This window comes from Chinchilla lanigera, unplaced genomic scaffold (genome assembly GCF_000276665.1).
Source record: "Chinchilla lanigera isolate Chin_1 unplaced genomic scaffold, ChiLan1.0 scaffold00007, whole genome shotgun sequence".
Lineage (NCBI taxonomy): Eukaryota > Metazoa > Chordata > Mammalia > Rodentia > Chinchillidae > Chinchilla > Chinchilla lanigera.
In genome coordinates, this window is record NW_004955408.1 from 34,344,483 (window position 1) to 34,369,561 (window position 25,079).

General features: G+C 37.7%; 1 protein-coding gene across 2 annotated transcripts in view; it reads left to right on the forward strand.

Moving 5' to 3' along the window:
* Kcnn2 (potassium channel, calcium activated intermediate/small conductance subfamily N alpha, member 2) overlaps window positions 1-21,709 on the forward strand; it is a 142,669-nt gene extending 120,960 nt beyond the window's left edge. Inside the window, exons 6-10 of one of the 2 annotated variants that reach the window (XM_013506903.1) lie at window positions 3,978-4,088; window positions 12,587-12,714; window positions 16,038-16,046; window positions 18,769-18,838; window positions 21,105-21,709. In XM_013506903.1, the coding sequence (XP_013362357.1) occupies window positions 3,978-4,088; window positions 12,587-12,714; window positions 16,038-16,046; window positions 18,769-18,838; window positions 21,105-21,392 (606 nt within the window). In that variant the 3' untranslated portion in view covers window positions 21,393-21,709. The remainder of the gene's footprint in view (window positions 1-3,977; window positions 4,089-12,586; window positions 12,715-16,037; window positions 16,047-18,768; window positions 18,839-21,104) is intronic. The other variant, XM_013506905.1, reaches the window with a different exon arrangement.
* Window positions 21,710-25,079: the final 3,370 nt, after the last annotated feature.

Consider the following 25,079-nt stretch of genomic DNA (forward strand, 5'->3'; position numbering starts at 1 on the left):
ATGAATCTTGGTGATGACAAGCCTTGGAAAAAATGTTGTAAAAGCATACGTATTTTCATTCCTATTCACATGAAACAGAGTAGGCCTGGAAATAGACAGTGGACAGTGACATTATGCCATTGCTTAAATTACTGTAATCACTAATGTGTTGGCAGGAATTTACGCTGAGCCTGGAAAGCTTTAGGAATTGAGCCAGTTTCATTCTGCAGAACTAAAAATTAAATAATAAAGATTACTTTTTTTTCCTTTTTCATGATACAGGGAACCCAGGAACTTCACACTAGGCTGCACTGCCAATCCCTTTTTGTGATTTTTGTTGTTGTTCTGAGACAGGTTCTTGCTAAGTCGCTAAATTTCTCAGGCTGGGTTTGAATTTGACATCCTCCTGGCTAAAGGTTATTCTTTTGAAAAGTCTTATATGTATCAAATCCTCTTATGATATATTAAGAACCTGGAGAAATACATTATTGTCTCCTTAATTAAAATAAGACTTAAGGATTGAAGATCTTTGTATTTGAACAAAAAGGTTTCTAAATGTCTCTGGGGTATATTTTAAAGGGATAGGTACAGCTAAGGCAAAGAAGTGCTATACAGGCTATAGTCTCAGTAACTGCTAAACTGTGAGGTTCACTTGCTTCAGTCGGCACCAGTGGTACTCACGTTAATGCACAAATCTTTTGGTAGAGGGAGAGAAGAAGTGGGCCAGCAGCAGGAGAGAATAGAGCCCAAGAATAAACACAAATAAAGATCGACGTCCAGAAGCTCTTGATACCAGTGATTTTCCACTCCTGTTAAGTTTTTGATTCCTTTCCAGAAGGATCTAAGCAGTGGACACCTGCCAGGGGAGAACATTGTTCAAATTCTCGTGCCAATTGCCCTCTTGTAGCTGTCTACCTAGCAGCTAGGAGCCCCTCCTATTTTTACATTCGGTCCTTCTTGCTGAAGCATTGCAACCTCGAATCTCCCAGAATTCGCTGCCTGAGGGGCAGTTTGGAACCTTTCTGCAACAGGTGGTCCTGCGGCTGGGAAGCACGAGCCCTCATGTACAGAGGGCAGGGGCAGAGGCGCTGGGGTATGGGTGGCCACTGATTCAGTTTGCCCCATTTGTCTGCCCTAAGGATTTGGATCCTGTGGCGAAAATGTCTAGAAGTCAATCCGATGAGTATAGAGGCTTTTGAAGGCCACTCTTTCCCTTCATGGAATCCAGTTCTAAAATTGCCTTGTTTTTATGGTTTGCACATGGCACACAGGATCACACCTTCTTCCTCTACTTTCACTTTTTAAATGTCTTCATGTGTGAAATAACCCTGTAAGAAAACTTTACTTCTTTTAATATTAAGTGGTTTGTGGAGTTTACCATGTTCTTTCACATCCTCCATCTAAAGCAGGGACCCTATGTTGGAATTACCTTGACAGCTTTTTAAAATGCAAATGCCTGGGTTCATCCCTGGATATTAGGACTTACGAGGCTGGGCACACAGCACTGGGATTCTTACAGACCCTGAAGTGATTCTAATTTACAGTTAAGGTTGAGAACTACTGATTTAAAAGTTATACCTGTCATTAAAAATACTTGATTTATTTTGGTAATTGACCATGTTGCTCACTGTTTAAATATTTATGTGTGAAGAGTAAATCACATGAAATAAGGTGAACTTCAATTTCTTGTTTTAAAATACAGTGCATCACAGGTGTGGAAATGATCACAAATGTTTTTAAAATGTGATCCTATGGACATAGATACCATGAGACAAAAGATGGTAAATAACATGAACGCTAGCCAAGAGTCCTGCCTAAACACTGAACTCTGCTTTAGTTGTCTCATCTGTAAATTCAGAAAGTTGAACCAGATAATGTCTAAATACCTTCCAACTCTTTCTCTAATCATATGATTAATAGCACTTAATTTCTGAAGATACTGATTTTTTTCATACAACTAGATGAAAGGGATATTCAGATCCTCTAGAAATATATTTAAACTGTCTACTGTTTAAGGGGTGAAGGAAATCAGGGGTGAAGGACATAGCTCCATGATTAGAATTAATCAGGCTAGAGGAAGACAAGGTAGTATATTTTTGTTCTCCTTTTCTCCTCACTCAGCTCTTTGTGCTAGATTTGTTGCGGTAACACATTCAATAGGTATGAAAATTCATTATTTACCCACAAATGAATAGCCAAATCACATTAATTGATTCAAATAAAAATGAAAATACTGTATCATTGATTATATAATAAAAGTATGATTCTTGAAGAAAGATCACTTCCCTACGTTGAATTTAAGGTTAATGTAAACATATGTAAGGTAAAGTTAAATACTAAACCATAAATTATTACTTTTATATGTATAACTCTTTATGTAAGTAATAATGTGTAAATTTCAGAAGATATAGGCTCCAGGAAAGCCCAAAGAACAAGTTGGAACCCATATTGTAACTACTGTCCCTAGAAATAACTTCTTTTCACACGTAATTTTTTTCTAGTGTTCTGTTTTTTCTTTTTCCAATGTGGATTTTTTAGAAATAAAATTGGAAGTGTGTTCTGCATCCAATTTTCTAATTTACCTTTTAAATGTTGTATTCTATCTTTAAATATTTAGACATAAAATTAATATAAACATGATCGTGTTTAATTATTAGCCTTCAATGTTAGATTTTGGGATGTTGACCACTACATTTTGAAGACACAAAGTTGCTATATTGTACCTAGTGATTTCTAAGACATATTTGTAATCAGGAAAACCATTTTATTTCATGGAAATTTGAGAGTCTCACTGGGCGATCTATCCTGTGAGCATGCTACTCCTTTGGCTGAGTAACACAGAGGGGATGCTATGGTAAACTACTTGAGAGAGATTCTGATTTCCTGAGAGATCCACAAGTATGCTAGCATCCTGCTCAGTGTGCTCCACTCCCGTGGGCTCCAGCCTATGGCCTGCCCTTTTCTCCTCTGTTACCAATCTGCTGAGCCTGGCTTGGCCATCTCCGTGGCTCTTCTGTCCTCTCACGGCTGAGATTCTGTCTGGAGATGAGACTCCCCTTTCACAGGCCTTCGCAGCAGCTTATCCTTTGGCCTAGGATGGGTGAGGGGGCCATGGCAGCACCACGCCACCTCGTGACCTTGTGTATAGCCACTGGTCTTCCAGCAGAGACCTCACAGCTTGGGATGGGTATGCCTCAGTGATGGAAAGGTATTGGGGGCACCACACAGTGTTGCAACTCTTTTTCCAAAAGATCAGCTAAATGGCCTATAATTCAGAAAGGAATGAAATGAAGGTGACTCGCGCCATTCCTACTGCTCCTTAAACTCTGAGCACTAGGGTGTTGAGCACCTGCATGGCGCTGTTGTGCAGGTTCAGCACACTGCGGAATCCCTGTGACCCTGCTCTGTTATGCACAGGGAACAGTCTGACTCCAGGTGTCTGTGGAGGCAGTTCATCTCCTGCATTCCTGGTACACTGCAGTGGACTGGCCACAAGGCCAGCTGATCTCATCTCCAAAGATTGCTCGTAATTCTTTAAAGAAAAAAAATTTAGCTCTGTTTCATGCATCTAGCCTAATTTATTGTTATGATTATAGATATATTGCTGATTTACTGTATTTTTAAAGAAGTCTGAAAAATCAGGAAGTTGCTTTTTTGCCTTTTACTTCTTGTGGTAGAAACATTTTATTCAGTTTTACACTTTATTTCTTGAAATAGGTAAACTAGGCTTTTAAAAGCACATTGCTGAGGTACTACACTGAAGAGTATAGTGTTTTGGTGTTTTTTTGTTTTTTTTTTTTTTTTAGTCTTTTTTTAGTACCAGGGATTGAACTCACGACCTCGCGCTTGCCAGGCAGACACTGTGTGGCTGAGCTACATCCCCGGCCCTAAGAGTACAGTTTTTTAATATTGAGAAACAATGCATTTGGTACAAAACATTTTCTAATCTGACAGAGACAAAGTAACATGCTGGGGTTCTCTTTTTCCCTTGTTTTCAGGGTGCGGGTTGCACAGCCCTGGTGGTAGCTGTTGTGGCGAGAAAGCTAGAACTTACCAAAGCAGAAAAGCACGTGCACAACTTCATGATGGATACTCAGCTGACTAAAAGAGTAAGTTACCATCCATGTGTCCTCAACGGGAATACCTTGGCCTTTACTTCAGTATTTAGAAATGTGGTTTTAGTTTTGCATCAACGGCTAAAATGGCTGGGGATGTAGCTTAGCACAGCGCCTGCCTGGCAAGCGCGAGGTCATGCATTTGATACCTGGTACCCAAAAAAAGGCTAAAATGACATGGTTTGAATTCTTGGAATCTCAGAATATTCATTAGGTCAGTAGGAAATAATTAGGTAACCCTGGTATCTGGGTAAAAGTAGCTCACATAAATCTAGACAAATACATGCACTTCACATTTAAGTGCAGTATGCAAAGAAATAACCAATCTCATTAAAAGAACACACCATCCCTGTAAAATAGAAATTTTATGGGAAGGTAATTGAAGGAGATTGTACAGAGTTTCTGTGAACGAGTCACTGTCCTAAAGACAGGGGTTGAAAAGATAAATTTAAAAAGGCCCTAAATTTTAGAGGTCCAAGTTAGGGGCAGAGACAGGACTTTCCATGAACTTGAGACCCCCCTAGAAATACTGCAAATGCCATAACATCCAGATAGACCATCACTGAAGGACTATGAGGAGTAAAATAGTAATCGTGGTGTGGACAGCCCACTGACTCTCGCCAGGCAGTGCTCCAAATGTGTCACATGTAAACAAGTTTCATTCTTCTTCTATTATTATGATCCTTTTATAAATGTGCAAAGCAAGACATGAGGATGGATAACTTGAACAGAGTCCTCATATCAAGGCACAAAGCCATATAAGAGGAAAAAACACTTTTATTAAGCTAAATTTTTGTCTTTTCTTTCTTGTGGTAAGGATCAAACCCAGAGTGAGGGCTCTACTACAGAACTGCATCCTCAGCCCAATTTTCACTTTTTTAAAGAGTCACTTGAAATTCCAAAATACATAATTGAAAATTATTTTATCAGTTGTCATGGTCTCAATTAGGCAATCATGGATAATAACAAAATGCATCATTTGATGACTTGTAGAAGAATCAATAGTTTTCAAGCAGAGTTCCAACTTGCGTGTTTTCACTTCCTTTTTGGCTTTGACTGTATCTGTAAAATAGATCTTGTTTAGCAGGGCTCAGTGCCATTTGCCTATAGTCCCAGGTGCCTGGGAGCTGACATGGGAAGATCTAGAATAAACACAGGGCAGCACAGCAAGATGCTCTCTCTCTCTCAAAAAAAAAATCTTATTTAATTTGATAAATACTTCCTAATAGAGCGGTCCTTCTCATGTAAATATTATTTATGCAGATTATATTATGAAGTGGAAAACTCCACTTGGGTGGCCTTGCTGATGCCTCCTTAGCCTTGCCCACCAGACTCTGGATGAGGCCTCCCTGCGGTGAGCAGCGCCACGTTTGCACTGGGTGATTGAAGCCTCCCAGTTGCAGAGGCCACATTTGGTCCTGGATTTACCACTCCGAATGTCTTTTCTTCCTCCATAATTTTATTTTCTTCCAACTCCTCCTATTGCCACTCTCAAAACTGGAACATTTGTAATAGAGAGAGGTAAATGAGCTGGACAGAGGATTGAGTTTCTTTTCCTTTTCAAAAGTGGAAACACATACATATGAGACTGTGAACCCGCTCTCCTCCAAAAGTTGTAGCACACATTTTGTGTATTAGCATATCGAAAGAACACCCCTACAAAGTTAAGTAATCCATGCAGTGTTATTAAGATTACCCACTTGGAAATCAAATGAATGCCACACTTATGATAGTACTCAGAAAAGTACTCCAAAATATCATATAGCCCATAGGTTTGCCTGTAAGTCTTCTTCTTTAAAGAAAAGAAATTGTAACAGAATCACAAATAGGAGCTCCAAGTCAGCATGTATAGATAGATTTCCCCATGTTTCGTAAGCAAGTTTTTAATCTTGATTTCCTTAAATGTTATTTTAGCATATTGGTCGTTCATATCTTAATTTTTGAGAGACATACAAGATTCATTTTATAATGCAGTCACTTTATTCCATGGGCTCTCAATCACCATTCATGACATTTTTGGCTAGTTAGCTATGGTGTGGGACTGTCCTGTGTATTGTAGATGTTTATCAGCATAGTTGGCTTCTACTCACCTAGGTAAATCCTCTTGTAATGAAAATACAAGAGGCAAATATTTGCCCACGCTAGTTACCACGACTGTAAGTGTCAAAATAAAAAAGATTCCTTTCTCCTTCCTTACCTTATATTGCCAGTAAAGTACATGCATGAAAGAAAGTTAAAAATCAAAAGGGAACTTTATGCTGTATGTGAGGTCAGTGTTAAAATTCACAATTTTTGACATAATATTCCTGGTTTTAAAAGAAAAGTAGAATTAACTAACTTTTTAAATATTATGAAATAAAAACTTCGTGAGTAATTAAGATCTTTCAAGGATATCTCAAACTGTTCACAGCCTGTTCAGGAAATACATTGGTTGAAAAATTATCTGACAATATACAGGCTAATTTTTCTTAACAGATATTCTTAAATGAAAGGAATGTATTGTAATTTCTTGCTTCCTGGAATAATATGTATTTACTTAACAAAAGCACACTGTATAACTTATATAGCAAGGGTTCTATGGTAACTACTGAAGAGATACAGCTAAAATATACTTTTATTTCTAAAACAAAGAAGTTTAAAGGTTTTACAGTATTAACCACTCAGGAAATCACATGAAAGCTCTGATTATTCTGCTTGGCAGAAAAATTCACTTGTGTTATTCGTGTTGCTCCTGAGCGTCAGGCGCCCTGTGGAGGACTCTGGACCCAGGATCTAGGTCTGTCGATCTACAAGACCTTCCTTTAATTTTTGTGAATGGAACCCCTTCCCTGAACTGACCAATTTTTCTGATGTTACAGCTTTTTTCTTATACATTTTTGTGTATGCAGAGAAATTTCCTGTATTTATGCTGCATGGAGAGAAGTTGTAGAAAGCTTTTCTCAGTTGAAAGCTTTCTTCAGTAAAATGGTACTGTTCGAGTTTCAAAACTCACACTCGCACAGTGCCTATCATGCTTTCTTAATTGTATCACCTCACTATTACTTCTTAAAAGTCAAGCTGCTTTACAATATTTCTTTTAACTTGATTCTTTCCAGTAACCAAAGCAGGCTAACAGTCCTTTGCTTTTGGCCCTGGGGATTGAACCCAGGGCCATCACACTGAGCTAAATCCCTGCCCTTTTTGGTTTTGTTTTTGTTTTTTGTGGAACAGGGTCTCACTGATTTGTCCAGACTGGCTCAAACTTTTGAACCTCCTGTGTGCACCACCACACCTGGCACTGACAGTTCAGTTTTCATAGGCAAGATGTTGCTAAGTATAAACGTTGAAATGGCATGGGAATAAAATGGAAACTTCTTGTTTTTATGACACTCACTCTCCATTGTGGTGTTCAACAAAATATATGAAAATAACAGCGCCTTTATATCCTATCTTCATTATTTTATACAAAGTCATCGACTTAATGAGTATCATTTACTTGGAACTTGAGTCCGTCCAGTTATTTATGGAAATTCTAAGTGAATCATTTTATATTTTTAAAATAAGAATTCTAAAATGCTGGGTGATCATTTATGAATGGTTTTTGGGAAATAATCAAGAGAAAATAAGGATATAAATGCCATATATACTTACTAAAATGAGAGATTAAAACATAGTTACTAAAATGAGAGATTATAAATTCAAGGTACTATAGACAAAAAAATACAACTATTCCCTAAATACAACATAGAAAAATAATTTCTCCCAATGATTAACAGATATTCTGAAATATGAATATGATCCAAAGTGGAAAAAAAACATGACCATTAAAAGTATAGATGTTCTCCCAGGAGCAAATATATCTCTTTCAAGTATGTATCTTTACTGAATGGAACAATTTCCATGAAAAATTATTCACCATATACAAACTTTCAGGGGAACAATTTTATGAAGAAATCACTTCTCTGTATGACTACATTAACCAAATGAAACACTATTTTTGAAAATAAAATATTACACATTGAAAGTGAAACATACTACTCATAGTATACCAGCATTGAGGAAGATTGTTCTCTGTAATTCTGAAAATTTATATGACACATCACAATTCAAAATTGGTCAACAGGTACACATCTACAGATTAATCTAGTGATTTCAAATGGAAGTGTAATACCAAAACTTGAACCCTAACTTAGCAGGACAGCACCAGCTGTGTAGTACATTTACAGTGTATCATCTTAATAGAGCCAATGTGTTTACCATTCTGTATCTTTCGATAATTATTACTGCTGTCATGTCTGAACCAATTAGTTTGTTTTAGAATACCTTCATGGTGAAAGGAAACTTGAAAATAAGCAATTCTGAGACCCCTGACGTAATTTTTGAAATTGCTAGATAAGTGTACCAGGAAGGATAATTATATATACTAATGCCCACCGAGCATGTTTGCAATCTGTTAAGTTTAGCAAGATCTATATTAAGAACATTATTATATGTCTATGCCATTTTATTTCCTGTTAAGTAATTTTTATTTTTATTAGTACATATTTGCAGTTCATAATGATTACATTCCTCATGGGGAACTGGCGTAGGTACACAGCACATCGTAATTCTTTTTTCATCCAACTCCTCTCCATTCCCTCAAAGTCTAGACCACTTACCGCATGAACTTCACATGTCTTTGGCCACACAGCCCAGTGGGATACAACACAAGAGTGAATTACTTGGCTTTGCCCAGTCCACAGTCACAACACCCCCCAGATACTTGTTTGGGAGGAGAAAGGTTGGAGCACAGCACATCCACAGCTTCCAGCAGCAAGAGTAGATGGCGCCCTGTGGCGCTTCCCTTGAATTTGCTGAGTGACAGTGTTATGGGGAAAAGCCTCTGAGGAGAGAGGAGAAATAAAAAAAATTTTTAAAAAAAAGATTCATTTTCAGAGTAAGGCAAAACAAGACCAATTATTTACAAAAAATCTTTTGGACAATGCAATCATTACCTGCATCATAGAGGCTTATACCGAACAAAGTTTTAGCCAGGAGTCTGCTTTAAATTTTTGGTGTTTTTTAAGGTACTGTTATCCCTAAAAGTATTTTTATCTTACCATTTATAGTTTTATTCTCTTATAATTACTTATGAGACAGGAATGCAGCATATCATGGCCTTTACTCCTATGAGACTTATTTCAGAGTATCTGGGTAAGTACTTTTACAACTAATATGAGTTCTTGCATACCCTTTGCTGTCTCAAGTTGTTATCTAAATACCTGATTATTAATGTGCCTTTAACAAATTGCCTAGTAGAAGATTGTTATGAGAGTTGAACATTGGGAATAACAGTCTTCTTTTCCTTTTGTTGGTGTATGTTGGAGTGAGGTGCAGGACAGCCAGTAAGAAGTGAAGATAAGTTCCTTTTATCAAAGGTCTCAAAGATATTACCCGTCAGTCTCCTTGTGTATTTACATTTTTCAGTGCTAGGGATTGAACTTAGTGTTTTGTTCCAGGCCAGCACTCCATTAAAATATTTCCCAATCCTCTCATTTTTGAAAAAATAGCAAATCAGTTGTATTCCAGAGAAATTTGGCTTCATTAATTAGCTCTAAAATCATTTCCTCTTGGTTAAGATAAAGAATGCAAAACACATTGGCTGTGTACTCTTTTTAGGTATACCTAGAAATCACTTCATAGTAATCATCACCATTGCTAGCAAGTGACAAAGATTCACTACATATGTTGAATTCATACATGGAAATGTTCTGACACATTTAGGGCCTAGGTCTTTTCTTTCCGTTATGTAAATTCATATCGTAAGCGTCCTTTGGCTGATATGTACTTCAAGATTACAAATTCCTGTGTATGGAATTGTATATGCTGTAGTACCCAATTAAAACTATAGATATTTATTTAATATCAGCTTGGTACTAGGAAGACACAATGATTAGTGACATGATCTTATCCAGGGAAGCTGAGTAAGGAGTTCACTGGTGCCACAATTAAAGTGTTACCTGAAGAAAGGAAGGAAACTTCCTGCCCAATTCAGATTCCCTCATCTAAATGGCTAAGAACACATAGATCTGCTTTTCTCCCCATTGTTCCTGAAGTTTGCCTATCATTTTCATGTTAATGTCCCATTGTTCAAACCTCTAAGACACAAAGATACTTTTGACCCTGTGGTTTTACAGTCTCTCTGTCTTGTTCCCTTCAACCTAAGAAGAACAAGACGATCCACTACTAGAAACACAGCTGAGTAATAGGCAGATGTTTTGTTTTAAATTCTGGCACATACTGTTTTGCGGCTTTCATATTGAAAAGTAGACATTAAATTTGATGCTTTAAGGGCTTTATCCCTGTGTTTGAAAACCTATTAGGGAGTTAGAAAATAAATATTTCAAATAAATTCACATATTTAAAAGTTTTTAAAGGCAGCTGTAGGGGTTTCATTTCTAGATGGTTAATTGCTTTCATTTAAGCCTGTCAGCTGTGGTGGGTGCTCAGTGAATAAAAATCTCAGGCCTCGAGGGCATCGCCCACCCCACTGACTCAGATTGAGGTTCCTTATTCCCTGTTCTCCATCATCACAAGAGAAAAAACCCAACCATCTAAAATGCATCCAAGATAAGCAGTGAATCACCTTTTTAAAAGTTTATAGGCTTTAGAAGTAACTTGGGATCTGATATTTAGGTAGGAATCCAAATAAAATCAATGTATGTTCAGTTTTCTGTGTTCCTGTCTCAGTCGTTCTTACCCAGGTTTTTTGCCTGTTTCTCCAGCTTCTTGGCCAGTCTTGGACCTAGGTTCTTGCTCTCTACCACTGAGACAAAGTGAGGCAGAGTATCCATCAGAGCTCCTTGCTAATCCTCCAGACTTCCACAGAGTTACAAGCTTCTGATTCTTAGCAGCGCAGGGCCCTCCCCACCCCAAGTACGACGGCCAGTTTCCCTATTCCTCCTTCTGCGAAGTAAAGGTCTTGAAAACTTCAAGGATGCAGTGTTGCTCCTGTTCTTTTACCATGAAAGGATGAGATGAGATGGGGTCCTTCTCACTATTGTCTGAGGAAGGTGTTTCCACAGCATAAAGATCAAGCCGTCACTCAGCGTCCCTTTAACTTCCGGGTGGAAGGTGATGGTGTTACTTTTATGCCCTGCTGGTGGTCAGCGTCTGTTTCCATCACTTTTCCACTGGACAGAGGAGGTGTTCCATGCACACTCTTAACAGACACCCAGAGGAAGTGCCTTATGAACTAGTTACTCTTAAAGCAGTTTGACGCACAGAAAACTAATTACTTTCTTGAAATAGATCTTAGCGATACAATTTCACTCAAAAAACGTCAGGACCATTAATCGCCTAAACCTAAAGTTTTCTTTGCAGAAGTGTAAACAAAAGTGTAAACATAAATTTGGCCTCATAGTTTTACGGTAATTTTGAGACTATTTAAATTCAAGGAATGAGAGGACTTTAGTAGTCGTTGTTTCTAACTTTCTCATGTTAGAGTAAACTAACGTCCTCAGAGATTAGCTAGTCACCTCAAACTGAGTTGGTTCAAACCAAGTCAAGTATTCACGATGCATGTATCACTCTCAGCCGTGTTTCAGTCTTCCCTACTTCACTGCCTGTTCTACAAGGTCGTTTTCCTCCCCTTAGCATTCCACTGGCCCATAGTTCTCTTTGCAGTATCATTTGTCACTCAAAGCAATTAAGCAGATGGACTTAGTAAAATCAGTAATGAGTAGTAGCTACAGGTGAAAAGCTCTGCACTATTGGACCCTGCATTGTGAGCAAAACAGAAGATAGAATCTATTCTTGACTAGGCCTTTATCAGCTTCCAGAATTTTTGGAAACTTTAATCAAGAAAGCAAGTGATTTCATAACACAGTCAAGCCTTCTGTCAGCTGCGGGAGGTCTCCATAGTGTTACTGTAATGCTTTCATCCTTTACATTTATCCCGTCCATTTGAAATGTAGTGAATTTAAAATTCCTACAAATTCTGAGTAACAGAATCTTGGTCAACTAATTTAAGTGTGCAAACAAGCATACAAACTGCTAAGTCATTGCGGGAGGCTATAAGCACTGCATGCATTCAGCCATTCAGCAGTGGAAATGTGCCCTTACTGTAGTGCACAGCCAGAAATACCCAGCAAACGTCCAAAGGACAAGAGTAACCTTGGCCTTCTCCAGAGAAATGAAGAATATGGAAAGAACAGTTGCAATACAAATTGGAAAAACCAGCACATCTGAATGAATGAATGAATGAATGTAGTCGAATAAAAACAAAGTTTCCTGTTGGAGTAGGGTAGAATTTAGTACAAAATAAGATCAGTGGTACTATCTCCCTTTTACTTCAGTTCAAATGTTCCCAGACAGCTACTTCTAAAAACAGGCTCATATTTAAGAAAAATGTGCCTTTACTCATTAGAGCTACAGTTTACCATAATCTTGGGGATGATGAATATTGAAGGTTGTAAAGGATTCGGCTCTGGAGTTGATCAAATGCTATTAATGTTTGCTTGTTTTTTAAACAGGTGAAAAATGCAGCTGCCAATGTACTCAGGGAAACATGGCTAATTTACAAAAATACAAAGCTGGTGAAAAAGATAGACCATGCAAAAGTAAGGAAACATCAGCGAAAATTCTTGCAAGCTATTCATCAGTAAGTACCGGCTTTCATTTGCATCCGGTTTTTTTAACCCTGACTTTCTGATCCTGGCATCGGTAGTGGTTCTTTCAGGAGGGAGCAGAAAAGAAAACATTGTTTCCAGGAGACATTCTCTGGCAATTGTACAATTCCATCGATGGCATCTTGAGAAAAACTGTAGTTTCATGATGAAAACTCATTTAATAGAATATTCATTCATTAATCAAAGTGTCTCCTTAGCTTTTGTCTGTAGAGTCAGTACTTTATTAAAATTGTTTTTCTTAATATATTTATATAGTTTTCTCTAGGATAGTTAGCTTGTATTTAGCTTTTGTATTTCAAAACATTGAAAAATTTAACATGTTATGATCATCTGTATTTTTTCCTGTAGTTTTAAACATCTTTAAATGACTACAGAGTACATAATTGTCTTAACAGAATATTCAGTGAGTCCTTAATCAGAAACTTTGGGGTTGTCGTTATGCTACATTTTCATTACAGATTTTACAGTTCCTATAGTCCTCTACTCTTTTATTATCATTTTGACTTTCTCCAAATCACCATTATTGAATTTATTTAAGTTCTTTATGCCATCTCTTTCTTCATATAACTGTAATAGATTGTTTAAGGTAAAAAATCTCTTACCTTGTAAGAGTTAATAACTTGGAAATACAGGGTCTTTTTCCTCCAGGTTGGCAGCACTTTCGCAGTAAGTATTACTCAAGTGGGTATAAACTGTGATGCTGTGCAGACTTGCTTTAACTTAATGTCATTTCTGTATGGGGAAGAGCACACATTGGCTCAGGAAAAGTGGCTTTCCTCATGAACCTAGCAGAGTAATAATGGAAAGGTGGGTATATACTAAGTCTTTTGGCTACGAATGATATTTGCCTTCCCAGGGCCAACTATAACAACAGGCTAGAAAACTGTGAGGCTGCAATCTTGATATTTAAGTAATTCATATGCAAAATTGTATCACTAACATTCTGTGAAGAATCGCTAGGCTTTTATCTTCTACCATTTCACCTGTCCATCCAACTGCCCTGCTTAAATTGGTATCTCTGTAAAATAAAATATGCCCGTAGGTATGTGCATATTTTTGTGGAAATTGCTACCTTCCGTAATGGAAATAAAGCAAGTGTTTTGAGATTTAAAGTAAAGGGAGACTATGTGCATGTGGTAGATGATCAGGTTCTCATAACTCCTCACAGCTAATTACACATACCCCCCTTATCGCCACCAACACAGGTTCCTAACACCTCCTTCAGCTCTGTGCCCTGACTGGACACACACAGTAGTGCTTTGTGAGGAAGCATATCCCCCACTGTAAGGAAAAGTCATGGCTAGAATTTCTCTCTGGCTCACAGAGAGAACTTGCTTCCTGGAGTTCAGTGACTTTCTAACCCAGGACCACCCCTTGGAACTCTTGTGTAGATACCTTGATTGTGAAAATCTAGACCTGAGAGAACAAGCCCCTGAGAAGATGCAGAGCTCCCTCCTCCGTGTGCCTGTCCTGTCCTCCTTACCGAGGGACAGGCTTCTGTGAGAAGATGTGTGTGTCCCGGGGTAAAGTTTGTGAGCACATGTGGTTGGTCTGTGTTCAGCAATGATACATCCCCTTTCCTCTAGGATTTTGTTTGCTTTCTGTCAGTGCAACCTGTTAAATGTATAATGACATATGATTTACCTTTAATGTAGTTGATAAATTTTCAAATAGCAGCAAATCCCAAAATATGCTATCGCAGTATTGGCAATGAAGCTCTGTAGCCATGTGTAAATTGTGTTTTTATTATCTCATCATAGGCTTCAAATTGTGAGTACGTTCTCATCCCAGTAAAAAAGCCGGGGGACGGGGAGAATGTTGTAGTATTCGCTGTAAAAGTCTTCCAGATGTACTGTGTAAGCTTGAAAAATGTTTACCATAGAATATTAGGAAAAAATCTTCAGGGAAGCAAATTTTAAGAACTGCCCCAAAGGAAGTGTGCCTTACAAGGCACATTGGTGTGATCTTTAGGGTGCTGGGGAGGCACCTAAGCAGAGCTCTTTATTTATTTTTTTATTTTAAAGAGAATAAAAAGCACCAAAGCTCTTTAGAAATCCACTTGTGGGCAGAGGAAGCCCTCCATGATTCTGCTGCTGCTGTCAGACGTTTCTCCTTCTGCTTCCTCTTAGCAGCACGCACATCTAAAGTAGATGGGCTTCAAGCAACTCCAGGATGCTCTGAATTGTTTTGTAAATTAGTCTGATGGTTGCTAGGTTTCCTTTGATGCGGGGAACATTCATACTTTGTGAAAAACTATGATTGAATAAACCGAGTAAGTTCATTTGTTTGGGCTGGGTCTGGTTAGAGATTCGAATCATGCATATGACCTTTGATTTAATTCTCTGTTGGAAGTGGGGGAGTGAAGTCACAGAGGAAAGCACACAGGGCTCGATTCCTCAGGCCAAGCCCTTCACTGCACACTCTCTCAACTCCAGTGAGAACTCAGCCTCATCTGTCAGCACTGGGTGAAATCAGACTGAAGTAATGGAAGAAAAAAATTTATAATCATTTGACTGAGCTCTCCTGACCTGTCCTACTCTCTGACCCACCCTAAGAGCTTTCTCAGCAGCCCTCTGCCCTTCAGCCAGCTCCCTTCTTGCTGAATGCTTTCTCTCTTCCAATCTCTGTGGCCTTTCTACCCAGGACGGGAACTTCCTAGGCTCTGGTGGATGCTGAACTCTGCCAGCCAATATCTTCTTTTCAATCATGAATCTATCTTTTTGAATTGTCACTTAGTGCCATGGAGTGATCTCTTTCTCTACCATTCAACCCTTTTTCTGACAGCGGCATTAACTTTAAAGTTTATCACTCTTCTGTCTCAACTGTGGACCCATCAGTCGACATGAACTTGTCTCAGAGTCAAGGAATCCACTGTGAATAATTTATATAACAGAGGACTCCTTAATAATCCCAAATTGGAAAAAAATGTGCCCCCCCCAAAAAAAAACTTTGTAGTGCTCTTGTTTAGCACGTTGTCCTTTTAACCACATGCTAGGCAAAAATGTTTCCTATTGCTTACTTGAATGTTCTTCTTTCTAAACTCTAGTACAAGAGGAAGCCAAGTGCTTTCGGGTGGGCAGAGTGTAGTAGCAATGAAGAAAGATGGTGGAGAATTTAAATCCTGGTTCTCTTTGGCCAATATATCAAAATCCTGCAGAATCCTAACAGGATCTTCCAGCTAATGAATCGAGCCCCCTGTGCACAACTGAACACCACATTCTGTTATTCTGTTCCGGAGTATTTTACAGTTTCTTTTCTTTTGTTTTGTCTTTTTATTTCAACAAAATGAAAATAGAGCTCGGAAGTAAGTTGTGTGAGCCGCTCCTTTCAACATTTGCAGAATTTTCTACTGGCTGCATGCACCCAGCGGATCCTTTATTTGTGAATTTTAGTAGTCTGCTGCTATGGAAATGTGATCCAAAATCATGATATTTTCCTGTGATAAGTGAAGTTCACAAGGAAGAAATCAACATATGTTTCTTATTCTTCTTTTGTGGGTGAAAAAGTATATTGCACATCTGCACGTTACCTTTTATTCCAGCAGCTGCAGCTAAAGCAGACTGTGTCTATGTGATCGCCTATATTATAGGCACTACAAGATTCAGACAAGATAAGATGATTTAAGTACAGGGAATTCCAGTCAGACAAAGGTACTCTATGTCAGCTGTCCACATTAGTAAAAAAATAAAATGGGCAGAATTCTACTGTCAGATATAACTTAGTAATGCAGGAAAGGTAAAGTAGGCCCTGTTCTTCTAAGGTGAAGCGTCCACTTCACATAGAATCACCATTTACCCTTCCACCTGCTTTGCAGAGCTCAGGATTTCCTCTGTACTCATAGATTGCTGGAGGCATCACTCCAGTGCCCCAAATTCCAGCCATGCTCTTGCTACTTGTGATGTTCCTTAAATTTTCCGTAAAAACTTGGTATAAATTTCTATCAGAGGGATGGGTCTATAGCTCAGTGGTACAGCAATTGCCTAATAATATGTGAGGCCTGGTTCTGACCCCCTAGCACCACATACACACAAAAAATCCTATTTTAAAAATAACAGACATCATTCATATCCAAGAAAAGTAAAACTGAAGATATTGTCAATAGGCAGCTGAAATACTAGTACTGAATTCTAGCCATAGCTAGAGTGCTATCGCTTATAGAAAGCTCTGAGCTGAGATCTTTCCCTCTACTCTTTTTATAAAGGCAGAATAGTATGTATCAGGAGACAGAGGCAGGGTAGGAACAGTCTGAGACTTTTTTTTTTTTTTTTTGCAAAAATCAAGACTTAGAAGAAAATTCAATGGGTAACTGTCTCTCTGTTTGAGTATCATTTAATGTCTTACCTGAGTGTCACTTAAAGTCACCTGACACACCTCTGTTAGTACAAATCCCGCACTCCTGAAACACACTTCATTTCACACCTGTGGAAACTTTGAGACACATGAGAACCAAAGAAAATGGAGCCTCCACCTGACATGATCACTTTCTCTAATACACTTCTCTATAATAACCACAGATGTTTGTTTTTTGCTTGATTTTAAAAAGTAGACATCAAACGTTGTAACCCTAGTACATGACTAGAGAAACATTTCTCAACAATATAGTAGATTTAAATACATGTTTGTGAATTTCTTTTAGACTAAAACTTATCCCATCTCTATAATAGCATAAACATGCACTGGTTAATTTTGTTCCAAGTATTCTAATAAACACAGAGTCACAAGGAGTTTGAAGTGGAAACTGTTTTAGATTGTTAAAGATCGTGTTGTAGGTAGGTGTCAGTTAAACTCATACTGACAGAAGGAACTGCATCTTCGCTGCAGAGCAGATTTGGTGACATATTGGAATCCTAGTTGCAGAATGAAATCACTGAGCAACAGGAACATGTGTTACAAAATTCTCCCTGGCAGTAAAATCTTGCCCAGTGAGTTTTTGTTCCTTGCATATAATTACTTATAATTTAAATTGGAAAATAATAAGATAGTCTCTCCAGAATTGCAACAATACTTTGTAAAGTGATTTATCAAGGCAAAATAATGTTGACGTGGATTTTTTTTCTCCCTTTTTTCATTAAGTAGCTTAGAGGAACTGATTTTCTCTTTTGAAGCAAGGCTTTGAATTTTGGCTTAAATAAACCACTTCTCTTCCCGGAAAAATCTTAAGGTCTTGAACATAGTGAGCACTGAATAATATTTGTTGGAATAATAAAATAAGTTAAGGAACAGTAAAAGCTCTTATTCAGAGAGATTGGTTTTCTAAACAATAGCTTATTGGGGTCAATCAGGTATATACAATGATATTTAAAGTATCTAAAAGTAACCTCACATCTAGACAGTCTATCCATCAAATATTTCAGTTGTTTTCCAACTTTTATGTACAATAAAAATTGAGAGATTCTCCTAAAGAAATAGTCTGGCTCCCCTTCAGATCCATTAATAATATAAAAGTCAAGTGAAATACTATGAAGAATAAGAGAGTTATGTGTTTTGAGTTATCTTGCTGCTGGTTGAATAAAAGTTTTGCTTTTGTTAACAAGAATCTCACTTATCACTGTGTTTTCATCAGGTTCAAATACCTAACCCAATTCATCTCAGACTAAACAGGGTTAATACCTGTATCTAGTCACGTAGGCATAGGAAGGCGCTCATTGCTCCAACACTAATGAAATTCCTGTTGCTTTGCATATTTCTTCCTATGTCTATTTGTCATGATACTGGGGCTTTTAAGGAATGTTTTGGCTTTTTCTCATATGGTTAAGTCCTTATGAGCGTTTTTGAATTCAACTGACCTGGTAAACAGTTGTCCTGAGGACATCTCATCTCTTGCTGTCTCCCCTTTCTTTTTTGCGGTGTTGGGGAAGCATGCTTCTCATCGTACCAGATACATAACTAGTATGGAATTTACCCCTGATATTTAAGGCATTATCCATGCAGTTATTTGCCCTTGTCAATTTTGTGCATGTTCTTTGGGAAGCATAATGTAGCCAAAGAGAGGAGAGAACTTTTTGACTTCAGGTTCTGTCTTTTAGATTACGAAGTGTAAAAATGGAGCAGAGGAAACTGAATGACCAGGCAAATACCTTGGTGGATCTGGCAAAGGTAAGTTGGAGGGGCCCAGCCCTCATGCTCATGTCATTAGGATTGCCCCTTCTAATGCTTCAGGAGGAGCCCATCCATAACTTAATTATCAAGCCAAAAAAAAAACCCTAAAAATGATATTCTTTCTTAAATTTTTAAAAAGTTCTTACTTAATATACTCTTATTTTATATGCATTATTCAATCCCCATCCCATCCTCAGAACTTCCCTAATTGCAGTGAATTGGAATTGCCATAAAAAAGTAAATTTAGACTATATCTTTGGGATTCTGAAGTCTCATGCCTGAGAACACAATTGGATCTTTGATGTGACTACGAGGTTCAATGCTAAGAGACTCAGTTACCAATTTTTATTACATATTTTAAGCAAAGTCAGAAGAATGTAAGATTGAAATTTCTTGAAAGACCCCAGAAATTAGATCCTAAAATAAAGGTTGTTCCCAAATTAAACTTTTTATGGTTAGTTTTTCTTTTTAGTATTTAACAGTCATACCACGTTTTGAAAAGTACATGAGCCATCTCCTAGTTCTCCTACCATGTTTATAAGATTCATCTGATTTTTGGTTGTATCTCCCCAAGGAAAATCCATTTCCAACAAAGAACTATTTAATCAACAAAGTATTGCATTCTATTGAGCTAATTGTAAAATAGCATGTATGGAAACACGCAGCCTTTTGACACAACTGTTGTGAAAGAGGCAACTCTCCGCTGGATCTGGATATCCTGTTTGTTCATTTGTTTATTTGTTTGACAAATTATCTGTGCTCCTTACTGTAGCCTCAATTTTAATCTATGAAAATTATGCTTTATACCTAGTCTCATTAGATAAAACAACTACAGTATATTCATTTTCATGTGTATCTCTAAAATATACTATATAAACGTATTGGAAATAAGTATTTCATGAGTCACCTGAGAGCAATTGTGTATGAAGTATAAAGATATCTTCTCACTTAGGGCAGGCTCATCATTCCTGAGTTAAGTGAGCAAAGAAATTGAGTATTTTTTGGTAAAAACGTAAATCAGACTACTTGGAAATATAACTTAGAGAGGTCACTTTACTGCAAGAATGAATCTATGCAGCAAGGTGCTGTTTCTTTAGTGTCACGCTTGTTGTGACCACAGCCCTGTACTGCTCTCAGGTTTAGCACCTTTTGAATGAGTGGATGTTGGTCACATATTCTAAAGGGTAGAAGTAAAAGTCAGGTTAACGTACTATCTCCCTGGCCCAACTGAAACAAGGTGCCTCTGTTTTGAGTGACTCCCTCATTCAATCAGTTCGTTTATCATTGGTAAGAGGATGTTAAGCAGGTGAGAGTGTGTGTCATGAGGAGAAATGAAGGAGAAGCAAGGGTGAGATGAAGGGGGCCTCGAGAAAGGCTGTACCAGGCTCAGCAGAGAATTCCTGTACTCTGGACCACCATCTTCCATTCTAGCTCTGAGCTGATGAGCCCTGGGGCGCCTGTCTTTATTTCTTGGCTACTTCAGGAAATATAACTGGGACTCATACTTATGAATACCTGTGATCACGTTAATCAGTTTCAGGGTTCACGGGGACACCAAAAACATTTTATTTCCGAACATCTTCTCAGTAAGCTATCCCAACAAGGTAGACTGATAACTTTATTATATCCTCCAATTTTTATTCTCAGAACTTATTTTGATTCATTTTATAGTTTATTTTGTAAAAATTCTATTTGACCCAATAAAGACATATAATTTGAAGCATAAAAAGTGCAAGATATTTAAGAATGTGTTGCATTAAATGACTGGATCAAATCAGTATTCATTCCCATTTCGATCACAATTTTTTGTTCCAGTCCAATCTAATCTATATCCTTTATTGTTCCTTAAATTTGCTGGCTTTTTAAAACTGCCCTTGCACTAATAATACACATTGGAAATAGAATTTGATGTGCTAACTTTTCTGACTATTAACACACATACTTGTACACACATGAATGTTAAACCGAAACATTTTCATCTATCTTTGCACACCTAACCTCATTGAGCATGACACAAGTCATACCTGCACCACATTTTGTGAAACTTTATCGAATTAATGCCTAACCTTCTACATTTCTAAATCCTCGCATTGAATAGCCATTGACTTTGCTTTGTACGGTAAACTGCTTAGCTGGCTGATGCCCCTGTTACACTGCATGTCACCACCAACAAATCAGTGCTAAAGTTCTCAGAGGTGCCATGGCAAGTGTACTGAAGCCTCTTAGTTCGCTGTTTTTACATTTTCTCAATCCTGTTTTCCAGACCCAGAACATCATGTATGACATGATTTCCGACTTAAATGAAAGGAGTGAAGACTTTGAGAAGAGGATTGTTACCCTAGAAACAAAATTAGAGACTTTGATTGGTAGCATCCATGCCCTCCCTGGGCTCATAAGCCAGACCATCCGACAGCAACAGAGAGATTTCATTGAAGCTCAGATGGAGAACTATGACAAGCATGTCACCTACAATGCTGAGCGGTCCCGGTCCTCATCCAGGAGGCGACGGTCCTCCTCTACAGCACCACCAACTTCATCAGAGAGTAGCTAGAAGAGAATAAGTTAACCACAAAATAAGACTTTTTGCCATCATATGGTCAATATTTTAGCTTTTATTGTAAAGCCCCTATGGTTCTAATCAGTGTTATCCGGGTTCTGATGTCAGAATCCTGGGAACCTGAACACTAAGTTTTAGGCCAAAATGAGTGAAAACTCTTTTTTTTCTTTCAGATGCACAGGGAATGCACCTATTATTGCTATATAGATTGTTCCTCCTGTAATTTCACTAACTTTTTATTCATGCACTTCAAACAAACTTTACTACTACATTATATGATATATAATAAAAAAAGTTAATTTCTGCACATACTTGTTTGGTCACTTGAAATTTCTAAAATTTCACTTCTGATATTCTTTTCAGGGCAAAATGACTGTCATCTGATCCATGCTGATTATTCTGATTTGCAAAAGTTGAGCTCGCTTGAAAGGAAGACTTTCTTTCATACCCTTTTCAGGGAGGTTTTTCCCTCCTTCTGATAGAGTAGCATCACAGTCACTTGACCCAGCCCAACTTACTATTCTTTTTGAGTTTGTAGTCATCACCCTTTTAGTTCAGCTTGTCTCCAAGTGATGTGGAAAATCAGTTTTATCAGTAGTTACACAAACAAGGGACACAGATGCTTTCAAGGATTATTTTCTTCCTAGTTTACCAGCAAATTTACAAGAAGAAAGTACCAGGGTACCTCACTGTCTGTGAATACATGTTGCAAAGTTTTATTTCTACACAAGTGATTTTATATTTTTTCATGTATTCACTTATGATAAAGAGCTCAGGCTGCATGCTATTTGGGGTGTACATATGTTTATGCATATATACATGTTTGCATATCTCAGCAGAATAAGCATATCTATGCATAACGCAACACATTACCTAGCATATGGTCCATTCGTGATCTGTACTAACATTTTCAATAAGTAAATGGCATATTGTAAATTTCACAGCTTTTCCACACTTGTTTCATGGGTGGTTATGTTTGGCCTGTGTGAAAGGGAACAAGGTAGTTATGATTACAAACTCACCTCTTTGCAAATTGATTAAGACTCCAGTGGGCTTGGAATGACCATATTAAAGTGAAGGCCCCGTGAATTCTTTCACATGACAGAGTCTGCAGGAAGATCTGACCTGCAGTGGCAGGGACCAGGCATTATAAATTGTTACTTAGACAGCTCTAAGAGCAAACTGCATTGTTCTAAAACTGAAAAAATGTCATGTTCAGAAAAATATGTTTAATGGGCTCATGCCCTCTTTTTATACATCCTTTTGGCATAAACTTTAAAACAATGCAAGTTGCTGGCATTATTATTATCAAGTATTGTCTTCTTGAGCACAAATTAGAGTGATATATTTGCCCTACTTTCATAGGTCATTGAAGAAAACCTTCGCAAGTATTCTCCCTAAGTGACATAAAAAGCATTTCCTGTCAAGATCAAGGCTACAAAGTACAATTGTTTCAGGTTGCTTACCATTTACTAACTATTCAGTGTGGCTGAAGTGAATGCTTATTCATAAATTATATATATATATACATATCTGTGCTGGATGAAGACAAGACCTGGAAAGTCTTCTGGTAATATATAAAAGCAAAACAATATGAATACTGCTTACGTATGGATACATATTGCTGAGTTATATGAATTTCAAGATCCTGCTTCATCAGAATTTCTACTTAGATGAAGTTAAAATTTTCTTTTATATGTTTTGACTCACATTCAAGACTTGTACGGATAGTAGATAAGTTTGGTGTAAACAGTCATGTAAGGGGGAGAGATTTTGAATTTTTTCTTCTAATTGATGTAGTTAATTCTTGTGCATTCTACTGCTGTTCTAACTAAAAGGCAAAGGAGAGATAATTAAGCTTAATTATCATCTTACTGATCAATTAGCACTATTACCTCAGAATACTAAGAGCCTAGGGAAAGAACAATGTATTGTTCCTCCTTTATAATGTAATTCTTTAATATATCTTTTAGTTTTTATCTTTATTATTATGTTTTTAGTACATATTGATTACATTGATCGTGTGGAGTTGGCACATATAACACATTTCAATTCTTTTTATATTCCCTTGCTCTGTTGAGAAAGAAAGAAAATCTGAGTTTTTATTTAGATTTCATTATCTTATACAGAGGTTCCTTAACTCATGAACACTCCTGCCAGCAAACAATTCAATTCAGCAACAGAAGCATTATGCAAAATTTTGCTGTTTGTAAACTCCCCAGCAAGTGCCCAACATAGTCATGGCCTTCTTCCCAGAACTGAGGGATGAATTAAGTTCCTGAACTGAGGTACCGCTATAGTATTTATTCTTCTGTTCTTTACTGTAGTTCCTTAGGAGAACGTGTTCTTTTATCCTTCAAACTTAATCTTACTTTTCCTGTTTCTCTATGCAAAGTACATAAAGACTAGTACATACTCCTTTAGCTTCTGTCCTTTCTTAAAATCCCCAAAAAAGCACAGTTTGAACGAGGAGGCAAGCCCCATCCATGACAGACTTTCTGGTCAGTGGTTTGCTGAATAAACTCCATGAACACAGTACAGTATTTCCAAGTCTCCTCACATTAGGCAGAATCCTCTCAGGGATGCTGGGAAGATTCCTTTTTTATGGAGATACGTGCCATTGTCTTATCTGAACTTTGTTTTCCAGATTGTCGAGTAATAATTGGGAGCTGTTTGTATCATCTCAGCCTCCACACCCTGGCCTGTTTCTCTGTAGCCAGTAGAAGCGATGTAACTTCCACAAACCTTACACATTCAATGCCACCACCTTCCTCAATTTTCATTTCCCTGTTTAGGCACAGTGCCTTGGGTCAGCCACTGCAAATAAGACTCTATGCTTTTTATTCTCTTTAGAATAAAATTTAAAAACAAACAAGGGTGAAACAAATGTGAAACAGATACTAAGTTATGTAAATTTCATGTATTTTTTCCTCCCCTAACTTCTGCTGTCTTTGTGATTGCCTTCTAAAAACATGAATCCACTTGAGGATCTGCTAATCAAGTCATTACAGTCCTCAGCAGAGTATGGTAACTGAAAGAAAAAGCTATTCCTTAGTTACCCCAAGGAGGGGGTTAAAATGTGACATCCCTCCTATACTTGAGTTCTGTTCCATCTTGAGAAGCCACATGCGAGTGGAGAGTCAGACATAGGTTTGGATCTGAGCTCTGCCACTCATTAGCTCCCTGCACTTGCTTAATATTCATCTTTTTAAGTCTATCACAGTCCCCTTATCTGTAGAACAAGTATTAAAGGACACATATCAGCAGTGCTCTGCAAAGCCTGGCATCTACCTTGTCAAATGATGGTATTTTTCATTACTATTTTCAGCATAAGGCAGCAAACATTAAAAACCTCCATTATCTGCCTACCGCCTTATAATTTTTAACACCTGGGAGGAATTATAAATTCCTCCCCTCACCTGTCTATTTTATTCTCAAAACAAGTTACTGGACTCCAGATTAGCTCACTCATTTCCTGATCCTATGACTGTTTTAGTTTAACTTGCATATCAAAAGGTACATAGACTTCATTGCTTTGTCTCTGTGATTCTCAAATACTCTGGTCTGCTTATAAATATCATTTAGAAATGTGGAGGGCAGAGCAACATTAGAAGGGTTACCTAAGAGTTGAACCAAGGAATCAATCTCTTTTCCATGCCTGTAGGTCCTGGCCTTTGTGAT